The 19238-nt window shown below is 40.7% G+C and overlaps 3 protein-coding genes across 5 annotated transcripts; 1 reads left to right on the forward strand and 2 right to left on the reverse strand.

Moving 5' to 3' along the window:
* Positions 1–105: 105 nt before the first annotated feature.
* Positions 106–5029, reverse strand: Lint-o (L(3)mbt interactor in ovarian somatic cells). Its single transcript, XM_076830757.1, has 5 exons — positions 1750–5029; positions 1420–1630; positions 1235–1344; positions 791–1165; positions 106–711 (listed from the first exon to the last, which is right to left on the reverse strand). The coding sequence occupies exons 1-5, from the start codon at positions 2884–2886 to the stop codon at positions 565–567; spliced, it is 1980 nt and encodes a 659-aa protein (XP_076686872.1). The 5' UTR covers positions 2887–5029; the 3' UTR covers positions 106–564.
* A 973-nt stretch (positions 5030–6002) lies between these two features.
* Positions 6003–10654, reverse strand: LOC143378787 (uncharacterized). The gene is made up of 8 exons (XM_076830756.1): positions 8913–10654; positions 8745–8835; positions 7502–8550; positions 7210–7435; positions 7000–7146; positions 6636–6930; positions 6289–6571; positions 6003–6207 (listed from the first exon to the last, which is right to left on the reverse strand). Exons 1-8 carry the CDS (start codon positions 10287–10289, stop codon positions 6145–6147), a joined length of 3531 nt encoding a protein of 1176 aa, XP_076686871.1. The 5' UTR covers positions 10290–10654; the 3' UTR covers positions 6003–6144.
* A 714-nt stretch (positions 10655–11368) lies between these two features.
* Positions 11369–18729, forward strand: LOC143378789 (lamin Dm0). Of its 3 annotated transcripts, XR_013088361.1 has the most exons (10): positions 11369–11965; positions 14700–15012; positions 15175–15467; positions 15555–15749; positions 15835–16066; positions 16144–16365; positions 16459–16563; positions 16988–17046; positions 17150–17203; positions 17869–18729. XR_013088361.1 is itself a non-coding variant. In XM_076830760.1 (9 exons), exons 1-8 carry the CDS (start codon positions 11562–11564, stop codon positions 17009–17011), a joined length of 1788 nt encoding a protein of 595 aa, XP_076686875.1. In that variant the 5' UTR covers positions 11369–11561; the 3' UTR covers positions 17012–17046; positions 17869–18729. The 3 variants fall into 3 exon arrangements, 2 of the variants coding, with proteins under 2 accessions (XP_076686875.1, XP_076686874.1); XM_076830760.1 differs by lacking the exon at positions 17150–17203; XM_076830759.1 differs by lacking the exons at positions 16988–17046; positions 17150–17203 and having other exon boundaries at positions 11370–11965.
* The last annotated feature ends 509 nt before the right edge of the window (positions 18730–19238 follow it).

Genomic DNA, 19238 nt, shown 5'->3' on the forward strand with positions numbered 1-19238 from the left:
GATATTAACAAATTTACTGCATTATTAATAAATATTTGTTATCTTGATGTACATTGTAAAAAATAAAGAGAAATAATACAAAGGTATACGAGTAGTGCCTACTGCTTTCCTTCACATTCGAATTACTTTATTTAAACAGAACAATTTTTAGAATTTTTATTGTAGGACAGATACTTAAAGTCAACATGTAACAAGTGAAACGATTAGCACCTTCCAGAGATATTCATTACAGTCAATAAACAAAAAGTACATTTCCATTATAGTCGTACAGACTTACATAACGATAAGCCATTTAAACTATCCAATATAATAGCGCTTGGATAGAAAATAAACATTTGACAGGTTTTCGAATTTTCTTCGTTATTTATCAATATACTTGCATTACTTTATAGTTAAGGTATTATCTTTTTAATTCAAGATAGCTGCGATATGTACATTATGAAAAAGTATCTTGAATAAAGAAGATATTCACAATCCTTTAATGTAAAAAATTGATCTGTACAATAATAAGTGTTTAACTTTCTCTAAACAGTATCTTAATTATCTAAGTGTTACTTAAAGCATTTATAGCCAATAAAGTTTTGGATCGTCTCTCCGTACTTGAAGTTTCAATACATGCCTATATATTTTCAAAGCCGGGCCTAATAGTAGGTCAAGTCCGCTCAGAACGTCCGATCGTTTCATTAATAATAAAGAGTGACCATCGATATCCTGGAACACAGAAAGGACGGTAAACAGCAACAGTTGAGATTTATCTATTTCGGAGAAAGCAAAAGGGGAGGACAAGCACCTGCTGTCTGAACACCTCCGCTTCCTTTGGAAAAAGCCTCGCAAAATATTGATATACTTGCTCGGATGTCCAATCCGAAGCATCTGGTATATTTGGATCAATTCCGTCTCTTGGACTGTCGTCCTCCATTTGATCCGAGGATCCCCTGGCAGGGGAAACTTGAGGACTTAGAACGGGAGGTAAAACAGGTGGATTCGATGGTGTATCCGGCCTGCTAGTAACCAGACTACTGTTCTGGCTCATATTTGTTTTGTACTGCTTCTGAATACAATCGTTGCACTGCCACTTTGAATTCGACTTAGGAAGTATTATCCGCGGCGAATGGCAATAATAATGATAAGCCTCGTCGCACGTGAAACACGTCGCGAGCGGTCCCTGTCGAAGCACGATAAATTATAGTACAGAGAGAAGAATATAATACTTTATCCGTTGTACCAAACTTACGGCGTCTGAAGTTTCGCAACATATCGTACAGCTCTTGCAACGCTCGCACTGCCAATTGCTTCCCGCTTTTTGGATCATTTCTTCTGGACTATAAATACAACTCGGATGCGCTAAAAATAAATTGAAATTGAATATAGCGGCGAGGAATTAGAAAATCCATTATGCCGTCGCGTTAATATAATTACCTCGTACGGTACAATCGCGACAAGCGACCAAGGTTTCTTGCTTTTCTTTGGCACAAAGGCTACACTGGCGACAGGGTCCATCTTTGACACTCGTTTTGGAAGAGTCTTGAGATTCTTGAGACATAGAAGACTTATTTTGAGAACCTGGTTGTCTTCCACGCTTTCGTTTTACAAGATTATTGTCAGAAGGATCAAATACTTTCTTTGCTCTCTGAAACATGCATGATATACGTTGGTCTTTCGGCTTATACGTACAAATTTAACTGTGGCGTCTGATACGGTGATTGGTGTTGGTGCGTGTGGATAGATAGGAGAATAAAGAACACATACCTTTCTGCGTGCACTACGGAATCCGCCAACGTTAGCGTTAGATGGTGTAGGTGAAGGATTAGTGGAGCTCCTTCCCGCATCTTCGTCTTCCCGTTCTTCGCTGAGATGCCCGCTATCCTCTCTTTTCTCTTTCTGCGAGCTCGTCTCTTCTTTACCGTCTTTCCTGTAATCCTCGAACTTGATCTCTATGTCCATAGGATCGTCCGTCCGGACAAGCAGGCGCTGTTTACGCTCGGACTTGGACGACCTTTTGAGGTTATGAGACTGGCTGTCCGTATTCTTCGACTCCTCCTTCACATCCTCGACAGAGGTTTGCGACGGCTCCTGGGACTCCTGCTCCTTTAACGTATCGTGCTCCACCGGCGACTCGGTGCTCTCGTTCCCCCCGACGATTATCTCGTAACATTCTTCCTTTCGGATCTGTGGATCAGGCTTCGGGCTTGCCTGACGCGAGGACCTCGGTGTGTTCGACCTAGAGTCCGTGATCGTTAGGTTTTCCGTCTCGTCGAAGTCGTACAGGCCGCCCGTTGTCGACGAAACGGTCTGCAATTCCTTTCGCCGCGCACTACCATTCTCGAGGGTGAATGATTCCCGATGCGTTGGCTCGGCGGTGGTTGTCATGTCAGACGTCGCCACCAGCGAGTAATTGCCGTTCGAGAGACGCGTCAGATTACCGCTGGTCACTTCTTTCCCGAGGAAATCTTCTACCATGCGCCGGGAAGTAGGATTCGAGATACCGTCCAGCAGTTGTTCAACCAACCTGTACGCCGGTACACCTTGATCGAGGTAATCCGGCTCCTCGACGACGAGCTCGGCCACGGCGCCCGCCACCATCCCGGAGTTCAATTTCTCCTTGACGAAGCCCTCCGGTCGATTTTTGTAAAGCTGCAGCCGCGACCATTTCGAGGCATTCCTGTAGCTGGTGTTCCCCTTGTAGTCAACCTGAATCACCTTCTCCGCCTCGATCAGCCGATGGAGATCGGCGATGGTGTCCCGTGCGTCCACGGAGAATTTCCGTAGCAAATAGTTGCAGATACGATCGGCGTCGGGTCGCGCCTTACGTCTACGTAACTGATCTATCGCCTCTAAAATCTGCTCCTCGTGGAGTATCTGCGTCTCTACTCGATATTGCTGCATTATTATGCGTCGGCGAAACGTTCCGCGCTGCAATCCGATATATCACAGTGGCTGTGCGTGTGTGGCTCGTAGAATACAACGCTGGTTTCGTGGAAATGAATTTCACGTAGTAGACTGCCGCAGGTTTTTACGGTTCCCTTAGCATACGCGCGCGATGTCATAACGACCGGCAGATTCTCTATATAAATTCTCGCGTACGTATCGGTCTCTACCTGTATCACTTGGCCGCCTTTCGTTTACTCTTCATGCTTATTCGAAGTTGTATATCAATCCATCGTTACGTCACGTGAATATCGAAAGCTCTGGATTTACAGGCGAGACGATGCGTGGATGAAAAAAAAAGTCGATCATTCTTACGGGTCGGAGCTGCCCGGGACCGTTTCGTATCGAGCGCAGAATCGTGCTCACGCATAAACAAGTTTCGAGCAGCGCGTTATAATAAAAGCGCATATAGGCGGGTTTGGACGTGCCTGTAATACGTGCGCACGATTGTTCTTGTTCTTAATTCAACGGAGTACGTATCGCTGTCGACCGAAAGAGTGGCGACGCGGCCGTAGAAGCTGCTCAGCTGAACGCAATATATTATCGATTGCACGGATCGACGGAGCCAATAGCGTGCAAAATCTATGGCGCATTCGGAACGCGCGAAATGTCCGCTCGACAACGTTCCCAGCGATAATCGCCGGCCCGCGATGCGATTAAATTGCGGCTCACGATCGAGCACAGGAACGAACGATCACACTTTCTATCGTTCGTCTCCGCTACCGGCAGAGGATTTCGAATCGCGTACCGCAGCTGCGCTGATCCATTGTTGGACTGAAGCCGAGAGGTGCACCGACGGCGGCGACGACGACGGCGACGGCGACGAGAGGCAATCTGACAAAGTCAGGTCGTCCGCCGCTGCTGGATCGAACATCGAACTGCAGCGCGACGCATTTCACACCCTTTACACGCACTTTCAACCTAGGTATACCTTTTATTTTCTCCTCAGTTCCGCGTACGTAACTTCCTTCCGGTAATCGTGAGGCACGATTTAAAATTCGAACAATTCGTTATCTGAGGAGTTATCGGTGTAAGTACATACATACAATCGGAACAAAGGGAGCCAGCCGTTCTTGAATAACTAATCGCTCCCCGTCTTTTGTTTCGCCGAGGAAAATGCACTGATCCGTGCGCCCGTAAATAATGCCCGCCTCGACAGGGACGGGACGGAATAACCGGGGGAATAATTGCACTTTACGTACGTGCCAAGTGACCGTCGAACGTGTACCGCCACGCGCCAATCACCCGTCCACGAATATAATACACACCTCTCCTCTCTCGCTGATCTCTCTCTCGCCGTGTCCGACAGCGGACAAGTTTTCCACAGTGTTGGATCTCTCTGTTAAGCGCGCCTCGCGACAGCCAGCAGGCCACTTTGATACACGCGACCAAACGACGATTCCACGAGTCCACAGTCCTTGCGAATGTGCATGCCCACACGTACGTATTGCGCTTACGCTGCCTATGTGTGCGTGCCTATACGTACCACGCGGGATATATCGCCGCCGCCGGTTGCGTTCCCCGTATACACACGTCCGTCGCTAAGCGTTGACACTGTGCGAGGAATCCTCGTGAAATCTTTTCGCCTATCCTACCGCCCGCCGTGCACCATGACACATGCAATAATTCCAAGAATGTCGATAAGCTTCAACGATTGTATCGCACAATAGCCCACCCGCAGCACAACGCGGAGCCCGCAAGACGCGGTCTTTTCCCGAGGTGGCCTCGGCGCGCGCCAGCCTCTTCTCGCTCCCGGTTCCACCGGCCGTGAATTCCCACCGATCCGCAACTTCCACAAACTTTAACGCCGACGCCGCTCTTATTTATCCGGGGGGCAAGCGTTTCCCCAATAATTTCCAACGTCTTTCCAACGCTTTCACGGGTATCCGCGTACTCCGATGTAGCGCAACGCGCGAGACGCGCTCTTTTTCTAGAGGCGGCCTCTCGTGCGCGCCGCGCCAGCTCTCCTCGTACAGAACGCCCAAAAAGATCGAACTCCGGTGAAACTGTGACGCACTTCACCTCACTGGCACTGTCACTTCCCACAATTCCCAAAGAATCGTTTGCATCCACAGCGAGCTTCCCTTGCGGCCGTGCGTACGAGTTTTCCCGACAAAATCGAAGAGCGCCAAGCCGGGTGCGGCTACACGCGAGTGTCGACGGACCGCCGCTGGAGTACGGAACACGCGGAGCGCACTTTTTGCGGGGACGGGTCCGTGCAGGCGCGGCGACACCTTTCTTAGCGCCCTGCAAGCAGCCGGCTTCTGCGCATCGCTTTCACCGACTTCGCCGTTCTCTTCCTATAACAGCTCCTTCCGTTTTCCTAACGAACGATGATCGTAGAGGCCAGAATCTCTACCACTTGTTCCTTCGAATCTGTGAAACAGGAAGGGCACAGTAGTTTCGCGCGGAGCGTTCGTTTACCTTTCCTGGGGAACGTTTGAAAATTCTATTTATGACGGTTGCTTCTGGATTTCGAATGTCCATTAGAGCGCGATTAACGTGGATCGTTAAAGGATAATTTGACTAGCGGATATGCGCGGTCAAATGCATCGTTCTGTTAATTTATATTAATGCATAAAGAACGAAGGAAACTTTCCCATGATTTACGCGTGATACGCTACTGCGTTTGTGATTTTAGAAACGACCGTGACGTATCGGCCATTCCCGAGCGCTGCTGTCCTCGTTCCCGGCCGAGTAGCTCCCTTTTGAGCCTGTTTTCAGATAGACGGAACTGACGCAACAGATCGTAAGCAAATCTTAACGATACATTGCACGTGGCGCGTTTAAACATTTCCATTCCTTTATATCCATCATTTCCAGAAATACAACTTAGGGTCTCCCTGGAATATATAAATCTACTTCCTCCGAAGGGTATCCGTAAAGATTTCGAGAAAATTCTATAATCACGTGACAACCAAGATTTACGTATCCGATACGGAATTTAAACGACCACGCTATCACAATTATTTTTATTATAGACACTTGTATTCTAATGCAAATACAAAATTTATCTTTTATTCGTTTAATACGTACTCTGCATGGGTAAGCTGCAAAAAAAAGGTATGAAAGACTGCATTGTTTCGAGCAAAAACTTTATTGTAAAACACGTAAGTATAAAAAATGTAAAAGTAAAAAAATACACGTCTTATAACGAATTTTACGTATGTTTAATAGCACAACCATCATTGATAATAAAATAATTCCTTGTAAATATTAAACATTGTTTTCTTTTTCCATTGGACTTGTACCAACACTGTGCCGTCCAAGTTTTGAGATCTACGTAAAAGATTAAATTTCAATTAATCGTTGCGTGCAAATTTTGAATGTTTTATTATTAAAATGTGGTTTCATATGTACCAAATTGATTGGTTTCACTTTATGTTTAATATTATTGCTCTCTCGGAGAGGACTTTGCTGCAAATTCTGATTATTCTTTCTCAAAGAAACCGGCGAACTCTTTTGAGAATTCGATGCTCTGTACAGCGAGCGCTGCGGGGATTCAGGCAGTCGCTCGTATTGATTAACATCCAACGAAGAATTCAATCTTTTAGTCACGGGGGGAGTTCGAGATTTTGGAATTCCAGATTCCATTGTCCGGCGTTGAGGCGTTGTTCTTTTCGGAGATGGTAATTTACTAATTCTAGGAAGATAAGTTAAATTTGGTTGTAAGCTTCTCTTTGCAAATATAATAAAGCTAAACCTACCTTTTCGGACTATTAGTAGCCCCATTATTATTATTAACATACGCGCGCGTAGTTACTGGTGAAATATCGCAAGAAACATTACGCTTCTTTGAATAACTAGTTATTTGCGACTGTGCTTTTTGAGCCTTAGAATTCTCAGCATCTGGAGTCGACGAAGCGACTGGCTTTGAATTTCCCGACGACTTTTTCAGCGCGAATTTGTTATCCGTTGAATTAGGTGTACTACTAATTATTTTGTGAGACTTAGGCGGCGTTACGGTATCAGTGGACGGCTTTGTTATTTTGCTAATAGTTTCTGCAACGTAAAAAAGATATGGTGTTACAAACTATCACATACATTTATATTTCGTTTCTTTCGCTATACCTCGCTTCTGCATATTTCCTATGGGAAGGATCGCCTTCATTGGGCCCTTTTTATTTGCAACCTCGGCACTGTTCTTCGTTTTCAATTTAGTTTTCACTGTACCTTTCTCTTTTCGCAATTCTAATGCGGCGACGGTTTTTACTCCTTCTGGAATATAAATTGATTATCTATATGTCAGAATTTGTCAATACTAAACAGAAGTGATCGTACCTTTCCCTAAGCCACTTTTATCGTTATTTACAATGACTTTTTTATTCGGCATGCGGCTAACAAGGCCAGGGTCGCTGGAAAAACGTTTTGTGACTTCCTTCAGTTGAGACGCACTTTTCCCTTTAGACATTACAGGGCTCTGGGAACATTTAATCGGTGAAGCCTGCGATACAGATATGCTTCTTCTGACATAATTCTTGCTTACTGGCTGCTTCTGTGGAAAATTCTGCAATTAGTTGTACTAATAACGTTATATTTGATTAACTTTGACGTTTCATTAGAACATGCTTACTTTCGATTCTAAGTCCAAGCTGAATCTGTTGGCCGATTTCGACAGGGCAGAGGAATGTGTTTTCTTTCCAAACTTTGATGTAGATTTTTTTGGAGTACGTTGTTTTTCTACGTAATTATCATCAGCTTTTATATTCGCATCTATATTACACTTATTGGACGCAACATTTAGTACGCTGCCCAAATTTTTAAGTAAATTCGAAGTTGAATTCTCTCCAGTTTGTTTTGCCAACAATTTGCCTATGTTCGCGAGGAGTTCCAACGCCATTTTCTCATGCCTGAAGCTATTTTCCTCGGTTTTGCAAAAAGAATCATTCTCACATTCATTTTCATCATCCAGGTCGTTTATCACCTTCTCTTTACTTATCTCTTCGGTCCTATGTTCTGCTTCCAAGACTTCATCCTTCGATTCTCCGTTTATTTCTTCCAGATTCTTTTGATTATTCGCAGCACATTTATTCTCACCAATGTCGTTGAAGTTCACGTTGGCACAAAGTGCTGATTCAGTAATTTCTGGTGAGTTTCTAGATAAATTATCTTCCTGACTGTATTCCATATTACTCTCCGCTACATTTTTTATTATTTCCACGTTACTGGTCGACTTTTGTGAACTTTTTCCTAAATTATTAGTCGTAGTAAGACAAGTAGTCAGTAATTCAGTATTATTATCCCAATTAACACCTAGAACTTTCTCCAAATTTTCCAGCAATTTATTTGCTCGCGTGTTCTTCTCTGTTGTAACCAGCTTCTTCAGATCCAATAGGAGTGTCGCGGCTGTAATACGTTTCTCGGTAGATATCGTTTCAATAAGTTCCATTTCTATATCTTTCATATTTTTCTCCGCTTTGTTAACAACAGGCTCTTCGTGTTCGTCCGTGGGTGAATTGTTCTCCGTGCAGTCTGCAGCTTTCTCACTTCTTGAGTTTGCACCGTTTACACAAGGGGACAGAGGTAATTCAATTAAATTATCAACCAGAGCTTCATCATCAAATGCTGGTAATAATTCTAATGTCCATGACAGATTATTTGTAATGAGATCATCGATGCTCGCTAAATAATAAATAGACAAAACAGGTATTATTACATATTATATATTAGTTCTGTCCTTTTAGTACTACCAAGAAGCTTTGCACATACGGAAGATATCGAACGAAACAAATTAATTTTTCATTCAATAAACAATGATAATGTTTACAACCTAACATACACGAAAAGAATATTCATTCGGTACAATATATACTTACATCCTGAACTTGTTTTTAAAGCCAATTCCTCGAAAGTACGAGCAAGAGCTTTTGCTTCGTGAAAAATTGATTTATTAATTTTATTTCCCTCCTGAAACATAGAAATAAATCGTAAGAAACACAAATGTTCTTTACTAACTTCTTATGAATTAGGTGGATAAAGCTTACAAGAAATACGGAGTCCGATGATGTGTCAGAAATAGAATTTTTACAATGTTCCTTGGTAAAATTCATTTCTGGTGTAAATACATCAACGTCTATTAATTTGTCATTTACATCGCATTCTACATCCTTTTTCATTACAGTTACGCATTCTTTAACGTCGTTAGAAAAGTTAGCCGCGACTTCGTTTCCCTCCTTCTCAGAATTCTGAAGAATCTGAAGCTCCAAAGCTTTTGTCTTAAGTTTATTAAATCGATGACTTAAATCAGCTATGGAAGATCGTGTCCCATTTAAAACTACGTTTCCTTCTTCTGTAAAATCTGTTTTTTCGCCTGGCTTTGCATTATCCGACGCATCGGACGAACCGCTTTCTATGAAGCTTCGATTGATGGTGCCATTCGACAGCATCATCGACGAACTAGCCATGGAAGAAACAGAATTTAACTTGGTTATTGCAGACACATTCGACAAACTTGAAAACACCGAATTTCCGCTGCTACGACTTTTCCAGAAGCCTCTATTTAACAAGTCGAGAGAATTTGACGATACACTGTTGCTGCTTCTAGACCCCGTTCGTGAAGGTTCTATTAGCGATATCTGATTTAAATATTGCGATCTTTTCGGGGAGATTGTCTCCCCTTGGGAAAAGGAACGTCGAAGCTTGGGTATTTTCAAATACATATCAGATATCGGAATTTCCTCGAGATTAATTCTACCTGCTTCCGTACGCATCGACATATCACTTTGTAAAGAAGCTTTCGTTTGTTCTTTATTTAATTCTTTGCCTGCATCGAATAATGTATCGTTCATTATAGATTGGCTTAAAATACACAAACTAACATCGTGAACCTCGATAACAGGTACAGTAGGGCTATTCGCGGAAAATGAGAAATTAACATTATCAGACTTGAAATCATTGCTCGATGTACTCAAATTGACTTGCATACTATCGTTTGATATTTGCTTAGCAAGTGTATCTCTCCCATTCAGTTCCTCCTTAATTAAAGCCTCATCCAAGGTCTTATTCATCTTCAACTTATGATTACGTTTTTTCTGCTTGAGAATGTAATCGTCGCTGAAATCGAAGGAACACGTTCTTAAGGAAGCGTTTCTTTTGTATTTTGGCCTCAGTGCCTTTTCTAAAGTCACCTCGAAAGGATCATCCTTCTTCTGGATGTACTCTGTAGTTTTATGCAGCACCATGTCGAAAGGATTGTTCTCTAAGCTTTCGCGTTTCCCTAGCATTTGAGAGCTCGGCTCGTTGGTGCGCTTATTATAATTACTGCAGGTACTGTCTGTAGGAGCTGGTATTAGCGGTGATGCTAGTCTAGAGCTCAAGAAGCCCTTTCTGTCCGGGCTATTTAAATCTATAAGGTCACACATGTTTGCGATTTTATTTCTTAATACTTCCAACGCTCGTTTTCAGTAATCGTGTTACAGTCTTCTAATATAAATTAAATGCTACTTCGCAGGAATGTATTGAGATCTCATATTATCGTGTGTTATTATTTGCGAGTAACGTTATCACAGCCTTAAGTCACCAGCTTCCTCCTAAGAAGCACATAGTACTTCGATGTTTAATATGCTTCTTCTTGATTATAAATTTTTATACAATTATTTCATACAAGTACCACTTTACATGGAAATTATTTCTTCCCCGTAATATCCAGAATATTCACCTACTCACGGACACGAACGTCCGACAGTTACCCCACATTTTAAAAATCTCTACTCCAATGCTCTCTGGCGGACGTTTTCGGAATTTTGAATGTTGAACGGATTTCGCTTCCTTGCACATACGTACAAATCATTCCGGAATAAGAAATAAACGAACGATTCGACGTGTTACATAAGTTCTTTTATCCTACTATCCCGTAGTTAATCGCTATACATAGTATCATTGCGCGTGTCGCTATTCTCTGTAACTGCTCGCCGCATTCTTCCCATTATGCATATCCTTATCGGTGAGCTATCGCGCATGCAGCCTGTATTCATCATATTTGTAATAACACAGGTGACGTCATATCGATAACATTAGAGAAGCAGTCAGCTACTGCCACATCAAAACATTTAGAATCTATTAATTCTGGCTACAATAGCACGCGGCGTGATTTTTTGTGAAATTTTCATCGCAAACTACGACGTTGTTTATATTTAAACAGATTAACATCCTAAATAGAATAACGTGAAAATTGCCGGATGTGTAAGTACGTTGAAAGTTTCACATTCCTAATTGAAAACGGCGACTCCGTTTCATTCCTCTTGTGCTGATATTTCTTGTGAAGACGAGTCTTTAAGATTGACGCGCTACCCTGACAGATAAACCGTTTGCCATTGGTGGCCGCTTAGAGGGAGCCGGAATACCATTGGTCACCGGTCGGCGTGCAACCGAGCCTTAGCCAATGGCGGCGCCGGCTTGCGTTTACCAACGCGATATAAAGATACCCATGTAAAGAGGCTGCTTCGTTAACGTTGGCGTCACCGCTAAACAGTTCTTCCGTTGACTGAGGCTGGAGGGATTGGGATACGGTAGACTTTTTTTAGCCGCTTAGAGCGTCTTTCACGGACACGGTTGTTTGCCCGCCAAGTTGATGGTTCGATAGTGCGCGGCTGAGTGATAGTGCAATAGAAAGCATCGAATAACGTGGAGGAAACATGTCAACGAAAGCAGCAAAGAAAGCCGCGTCGACGTCCTCGAGTGGCGGCGTGCAGTCGCCGCAGTTCAGCACGTCAACGCCGATCGGCCAGCGACCAGGAAGTCCCTTAAGCCCGACTCGTTACTCCCGTCTCCAGGAGAAGCAAGATTTACAGAATTTAAATGACCGGCTGGCTTGCTACATCGACAAAGTACGGCATTTGGAGACCGAGAATTCCAGGCTTACGCGGGAGGTTCAGACCACCCAGGAGACTATCACCCGCGAAGTATCCAACATAAAGTCTATGTACGAGCATGAATTGTCCGACGCGAGGAAATTGCTGGACGACACTTCGAGGGAACGAGCGAAACTCGAGATTGATACCAAGCGACTGTGGGACAACAACGAGGAGCTCAAGTCCAAGTAAGTCTCTTTTAGATGTAACGTTTCATACATTTCTGTGGGGCGGTGATGGGTCTCGGAAATATCAGTCGATGCAGGATGTCTCGATTTCGAAGAGACCGAGATTCGACGCTGCTAACGGGATTACAATTCGTCGTTTGTTTCGACGTTCAGCTTCGGCTCGTAATATGTGCATAAGTTATACGCCAAGGCTAGACGATATCGTCTATATTTATTCATGCCTGTATCTAGCCTATGTAACTCACGTTTTTATAGATGCATTTGAAAACCTCGATCAATCAATTTTATATGAAAAAAAGTAGTTGTGGGAACCAGCAACTTGGTACTTCGTATTTTATTAATCAGAAATGGTAAATTTAAAAGATTGCAGACTTTGTATTATATTTTTCTGCGACAAGTAATAACTTTAAATGTACTCTGTCAAAGCTGTTTACAAATAATCAATCACATGTCTGTCCCTGATGCCATTTATGCTTTACACTTGTTTCTGTTTATATTAACTAAGAAGTCGCTAAATTTGTGGTTTTTACTTAAAGCGAAATAACTTGTGCACAAAGTATTCTTGCTTGGAAATTAATATTCACATTACTTTATAAGATGAACATGTACATAAGCAAGAAGTTTTAAAAACTACATTGCATTCCGTGTTTGTACTTCTATATTTACTCATCTCATTATGATTATAGCTCTAATGTGCTTAAATCTAGGGATACTATTATGGCTTCGTGCATCTCACACAAATAATTGCACTCGCACTATTCCAGCATTCTCAACAGAATTATATCATTCTCAATTGAAAATCGCAACTGTAATTTTCATAATCGGTTTTTTGCATAAATTTGATCAAAGTAAACACGTTTACAGGCAATAGTTTGTTTATAGTTTCCTAGTTCTTCCGAGTGAATGAAGTGTGTTCTAAGCAGTTTTGATTATTTAAGTACGTTCAAACGTAACGATCAGTCGAATTATTTCGGGCAAAAATATTCAAGATCTGCCAGACTTCAGCAGAATGTTTCACTGCTGCCTGCTAATGTGGCGAAGATTCATTCACGGAATCGCGACGCGTATATTTTATCAGTACAGACATGCGTTGCGTACGGAATTGTACGTCTAGCATTCCAGCATGCATTCACTTATCTCTATTTGCTCGTCAGACGAGAATTTTTTGAACCTCCATAGAAACTTAATCAATTAGATTATAAATCTACCGTAGTTTCGTCCAGTGTAACGATTCTCGCTTGCTTTAAAAACCAACGTAAAATATCGCGTTTCTATAGTCATTATCTGGCGAGAGATATATTTCATGAAAGGAATGAGCAACAGAAGTTTTGAATATTCGGGTGTGCCTAACTCGAAACGTGACGTTACTACGAACAGTTGCGTCACGCTTACTATGCGATGGTGATGTCATCTTCGAACGCACCATATAACCTCGACCAAAAACATTGACCTCCTTTCGGTGAGCGTTGAGCAATCGATAAAAATACGGGCAGAATCCTGAAACAAACAGGGAAACATTATTTCCCCCGATCGATGGAACGAGCTATATACTGCAATGCTACTAGAACATTTCCAATTCAAATACACGATAATACGTGGGAAATAGATATAACTGACGAAGCTGGTAACAGAAATTCTATTTAGTACACGATTTTATCACTTATATTTATATTTCACGCTGGACGAGTGCGTACAAGCATGTTTGAGTTAATGACATAAGCGTGCCGTTTCAGTTCACGCTGCTGGGGGTGGCTCCCCGTCTGTCCACATTTTTTTTTTTACGAACTCGACGCTTCATTAAAAGCTGTCGCTTCGCTGCCAAAACTTGCAGATAACGTTCTCGATAGGTTTAACGATTTTTAAAAAGCATTCCGGTTATCAGCCCGATAGCGTTGCCCGGAGCGAATAAATGCCGCCAGCCTTGCATTCGCAGCGATTATAAGAAAGTACGTTGCTGGTAAAGGAATGGGTATAATCGACGCGACGGGACCGCGCGTCCTTGTATGAAAGTACGAACTTGGCATTTTGTTCTCGGGAAACGACTTCGCCATATGTTTGTAAAATTTACGTGCGAACCAGCGAAATTGTTTTCATTACAGAACCGATAATCTGAACGTGTAATCTCATTAGCAGCTTTATCGATCGTTGATCTCGTAACATTGTATTACATTTTCGCAAATGTTGCGGAATTGATTTTTAAATCTGTACAAGAGCGTTGCGCTTTTTACGTGGCTTAAAGAATATCGATAGATAGCACCGAGGGACCCGTAGGTTTTAGGGCAGCGAAATATTGAGACGGTTGAAGACAGTACGGTAGGAAATAAAATTCTCGATGTGGGTCGTTGCCTGAAATAGAAACACGCGAGCTTCACCTCTTCTTCACGACTGCCGGAATGCCGTGAATGATCGTGATTTCGTTAAAGGACACGTTTTGTACGCGATTCAGGGTATTTAAATGATTTTCAGCTTTTCGAAGCTGATTATGGAAAACTTTGATTTTTCAGTGGTAATTTGGAAATTAAAGAGACGACTGCGTAAGTTTGCGAAATAAAGGTTTAGGTGTCGCACGAAAGCACGCGCGTCTATGATAATATTAAATTCGTTCCGTTATTTATTAATGCTCCCTTCATATTTTATTTTGTTAGATTCGAATTTCAAAGGTGATGTATTTTATCATTATATCTCGCCACTTTATATAATAGTTTCGATAAATGTTTGTAATTATTTTTTTCAGATTAGATAAGAAATTGGTGGACTTACAAGTTGCAGAGAGAAATTTGTTGTTGTACGAAACTCGCTACAATGATTTGCAATCTCAATATAATCAGTCTCAAGCAGAGCGTAAGAAGTTGTCCGAAAGGGAGAGAGAATTGGAACAAGAAGTAGAAAAGTTAAAAGCGTTATTAGATGATACTCGTAAGCATCTTGGAGAAGAAACGTTGCAACGTATTGTTCTTGAAAATAACATCCAAAGCCTGAAAGAAGATATTAGTTTCAAAGATCAGATATATCAGCAGGAGCTGACAGAAACAAGAACAAAGCGGCAGGTATGTATCTAGAAAAGCAAAGATGAAATTGTTACGGTATTCATTAATTTGTATATTACTTAACAGCTTTAAGAAGTGCATCCATCGTTGCGATACTTCCTTCGCTTAAAATTCCAGGATTTATGTTGATTGTATTTATAATTCATTTGATATTCATTTTAGATTGAAATCTCTGAGATAGATGGTCGTCTTGCTGAGCAATATGAAGCCAAGCTGCAAAATTCTCTGCAAGAATTGCGGGACCAATACGAGGGACAGATGCGAGTTAACAGAGAGGAAATTGAATTATTGTATGAAACTAAGATTAAAAACTTGACAGCTCATGCCCAACGTAACAGCGGAGCTGCTAGCTTAGCTGTGGAAGAGCTGAGACAGACAAGATCAAGGATCGACACCCTTAATCAGAAAATTAACGAGCTTGAAGCAACCAACAACGCTCTCAACGCGCGAATCAGGTAATCGCATATAATACTTTGAATTGTTTTCTTATTTTCTTCTCTGTGAACGATAGGACGTATGAACTTATGCATTTTTTTATCCAGGGATATAGAGAACGCTCGTGAAAATGAGAAAGTTCGTCATTCTGAAAGCTTAGCGTCTCTGGAAGCAGAGCTAACACGTATGCGCGATGAGATGGCTCAACAGCTGCAAGAATATCAAGATCTCATGGATATTAAAGTGGCCCTTGACTTGGAAATTGCTGCATATCGAAAACTTCTGGAATCAGAAGAAGCTAGGTAATACTAATACTTACATCCAGAAACAAATTCCCGCCACACGATTCAGCTAGAAACTAACATTGCTACTTACGTGTATTTGCAGATTAAACATCGGGCCTGTACAATCATCTACATCGGTACCACCTAGTGGTCGATCTACCCCTTCAAGACATACTCCATTAAGAAGTGCAAAACGGAAACGTACTTTATTAGAGGAAAGCGAAGAACGTAGTAGCACTGATTACAGCGTATCCGGAACAGCTAGAGGTGACGTAGAGATTACAGATGCTGATCCTCAAGGACGATTTGTGAAGCTCACGAACAAAGGCAATAAAGTAAGATAAGCTTGTGTTACTTTGTAATATAATATCCTGCCCTAGCTACACGAATTACTTTTACACATTTTCTGCAGGAGATATCACTCAGTGGATGGCAGATTATTCGCAAGGCTGGTTCTTTGGAAACGGTGTTTAAATTTCATCGTACTGCAAAGCTGGAGGGAGGTGGCACTGTGATGGTATGGTCAGCGGATATTGGTGCCACGCACGAACCGCCGTCAAACATCGTCATGAAGGGTCAAAAATGGTTTATAGCGGAGACCATGACAACCACACTGTTTAATAACGACGGCGAAGTAAGTTTTTATTTATAATTATGGATTTCGTTGGTCTCGCCCAGCGACTCAGTTATTAACGGTTGCAATCGATATTTCTTAATTTGCGAATAGGAAACGGCCACTTCGGAGTGCAAAAGACAACAGTTGTCCTCATCTTTGTCTCGACATAGAGAAAATTTAGGTTTTCGACCTTCTGAAGATCTACATCATCAGCAGGTATGTACAATTTACATGGACATAATACGAAAACGAAAATAAACATTAACAAGCAATTATGTTATTTTCTAGTTGAGCTTCAGTTTTGATAATTTTTAATTACGGTAAATGCAAATGTTCAAAGACTTTCCTTTTTTTCCTGTGTATATGTTAGTAGATGAGATCGAATGCAAACGCGCGTATTCAAAAGCTGATTTAAAAAATATTGCTGGTCTTATTGTTTCTACGAATTGTTTATTTCATTGCACTGATCTAATTAACGAAGACAATGTGGCTATAAAACGTTTTGATTTTCTACATTTATTGCTAAAAGTTTCCTTTGAAATACTCGCAATGTTTCTTATTAAGTTCATTGTTAGATGTAATATGAACGATATGTGATAAATCGGGGTGTTTGTTATCAACACATGTTCTTATTCCATAGAGAAGATATCTCTACCCATATTAAGTGGGCGACCGAATGGCTCTGATGGGTCGATTTATGTAAGTTGTTTTCAACTAATCGAACGTTAAAATAGTCGCCGATGATTAATGTTACTCGCGCCTGAAGAAAACATTATTTGGCTTTGTTGTTTCTTCTCCACAGCACTTTATTTTCATGCTCACGCTTAACTAAAACTTCATGAGTGTTAAACATAAGGTAATTTGTTGTTGAAATATAAAACATTTCATTAGTTAACCACATTGTCTTTAGAATATAGAATTAATAAATAAAAACTCGCCATAATAAACATAAATTTACGATGACACTCATATTAAAGTGTATTCGATCACCATTGGTATTATAACTGATAGAATACTTTGATATTATTGTCATACATTCCTAACACATCAGTGTGAAGGTTTAAACTCCGAAACATTTTAACAAATAATTCATATCATTTCTATGCCATTCTATTAATTGGTCAGTTTTCTTACTTCAGTTGATCATAATAATACTCCAAAGCTCCGCGAAATCGTGCTGCAATCAAGGAGTTAATAATCTCGTTTATACATCCGATTATGATCAAATCATGTAAGAATCATACGCACACAACGTGCGTATACTTGTATAACAGTGCGGTGTGTATATATTTTTACACGCATGCACAAAAATAAGCACACAATATTCGCCTGTATCATAAGTTTCTAAATGAATGATTAACATTCATTAATGATTGCTTGAAGTTCTGTAACTAATAAATATCAGACGATACCTACATATTTTCATATACATAATAAGGCTAGTCGCGTTACATCAGCTGGGTTCAATAAAATAATGATTTTAATTTCTCTACAGAGGTATGATTCCTTTCTCTGTTTCAGGGCGATCCTCAAGGAGAGGAATTTTGCCGCCTTATGTAAAAACAAGCCCACAAAATAATCTTAAGAATTCTAACAGCACATTTTAGAAATGCTTGAAAAGTAAAGGATAAAACACTTAAGAGCCTCGTTTAGATATCGATGAGTTTCCAGTTTCATCGACGCAAAAATGATTCGTATGATGATGTTTCGAATGATATATTTTGCTTAAAAAAAAAGATAATAAAGAAGAGATTAAAAACAGAATTCACGACACACTATTAGTACTTTCTACTTATAGAGATATACGTACAGCATACGGGAGAATATTCTGTAATATAATGTTTAAATCAAACTTAACGAAATGTTTCATTACGATTGAAACGATTATTGCATTTATATACCGTGCACGGCGTACAAAACTTGTTTGTCCGTTACATCAGAGTTACTACTTTATCGAATAAGGGAGCACATGAGTAATTTTTTCAGCGAGACCGAAATATTTTTGGCGTACGATTTATTTCTACCTAGTCGTTGTCGTGCCTTTTAAATGTAAAAAAAAATAGAAAAAAAGAACAGAACAAAAATAAGGGAGGCCCTTTTTCTCGGTAGATGATAGTATTTATTTTTAAGTACAAAAACCCGGATGTAACAGGAGTGTGTGGTGCCTGCGTAATATTCAAGCATATTCATTTGACAAGGAAGAATATATTTCGATAGATTGATGTTGCATTTGAGTTCTCGATATCATTAATGTAAAAGAGGAAAAGAAAGGAACTATGTTTAATCCAGACGTAACTGCTCCGTCATCCGGAATATGATTTTGTTAATTGTATTCGACTTTATACCATTTATACCAATAATAAAAATCTCTAATTAACCGTACGTATATGTTGTATCTATTTCTACAATTAGGTCTGTTAATTGGAAATGATATGCAATGTAGGTATGCACAAAATTAACGCACATAAGGTGTTGGAAAGTGACGGAATAAGGTTGCACTAAATGAAGTTTGCGAGTACTATATACAGTACTCTGGTCATTTCTCATTGGACTATGTACCCGGATATTAAGTTTGTGATTTTTATAGAATTGGTATAGCTTAGACTAAACTATGAGGGATGCTGGTGGAAATGTGAGAATATTTTGGAGCGTTCGCGTATCGGGTAAACGTACATATGTACGTTACACGTATATCAGTCTTAACAATTTAAATTTAAATATTTTTTAACATGACGCTTTTATGTTAAGAACACTTAAAACTATTTAGAACAGCTTACGCGAATAGCAGATATATTACGTTTTCCTATGCCAGATTTAGAAGATGAGAGCGATTTGGATGAAGACGATTAAAAATGATAATACAACGTGCTAATGTATACACAACTTTGTAT

Source organism: Andrena cerasifolii, chromosome 2 (genome assembly GCF_050908995.1).
Source record: "Andrena cerasifolii isolate SP2316 chromosome 2, iyAndCera1_principal, whole genome shotgun sequence".
Classification (NCBI taxonomy): Eukaryota; Metazoa; Arthropoda; class Insecta; order Hymenoptera; family Andrenidae; genus Andrena; species Andrena cerasifolii.

Excerpts from the sequence above, each read along its gene's own strand:
- Lint-o (XM_076830757.1), bottom strand. The coding sequence starts at position 2,886 with ATGCAGCAATATCGAGTAGAGACGCAGATACTCCACGAGGAGCAGATT. Across the intron at positions 1,345-1,419 it reads TCGCGATTGTACCGTACGAG|CGCATCCGAGTTGTATTTAT; the intron begins GTAATTATATTA and ends ATTTATTTTTAG. Across the intron at positions 712-790 it reads CGGAGGTGTTCAGACAGCAG|GATATCGATGGTCACTCTTT; the intron begins GTGCTTGTCCTC and ends TCTGTGTTCCAG.
- LOC143378789 (XM_076830759.1), top strand. The coding sequence starts at position 11,562 with ATGTCAACGAAAGCAGCAAAGAAAGCCGCGTCGACGTCCTCGAGTGGC. Across the intron at positions 15,750-15,834 it reads CTGGAATCAGAAGAAGCTAG|ATTAAACATCGGGCCTGTAC; the intron begins GTAATACTAATA and ends GTGTATTTGCAG. Across the intron at positions 16,366-16,458 it reads TGTTTAATAACGACGGCGAA|GAAACGGCCACTTCGGAGTG; the intron begins GTAAGTTTTTAT and ends ATTTGCGAATAG.
- LOC143378787 (XM_076830756.1), bottom strand. The coding sequence starts at position 10,289 with ATGTGTGACCTTATAGATTTAAATAGCCCGGACAGAAAGGGCTTCTTG. Across the intron at positions 7,436-7,501 it reads GCTTGGACTTAGAATCGAAA|AATTTTCCACAGAAGCAGCC; the intron begins GTAAGCATGTTC and ends AACTAATTGCAG. Across the intron at positions 6,931-6,999 it reads AGGAAATATGCAGAAGCGAG|AAACTATTAGCAAAATAACA; the intron begins GTATAGCGAAAG and ends TTTACGTTGCAG.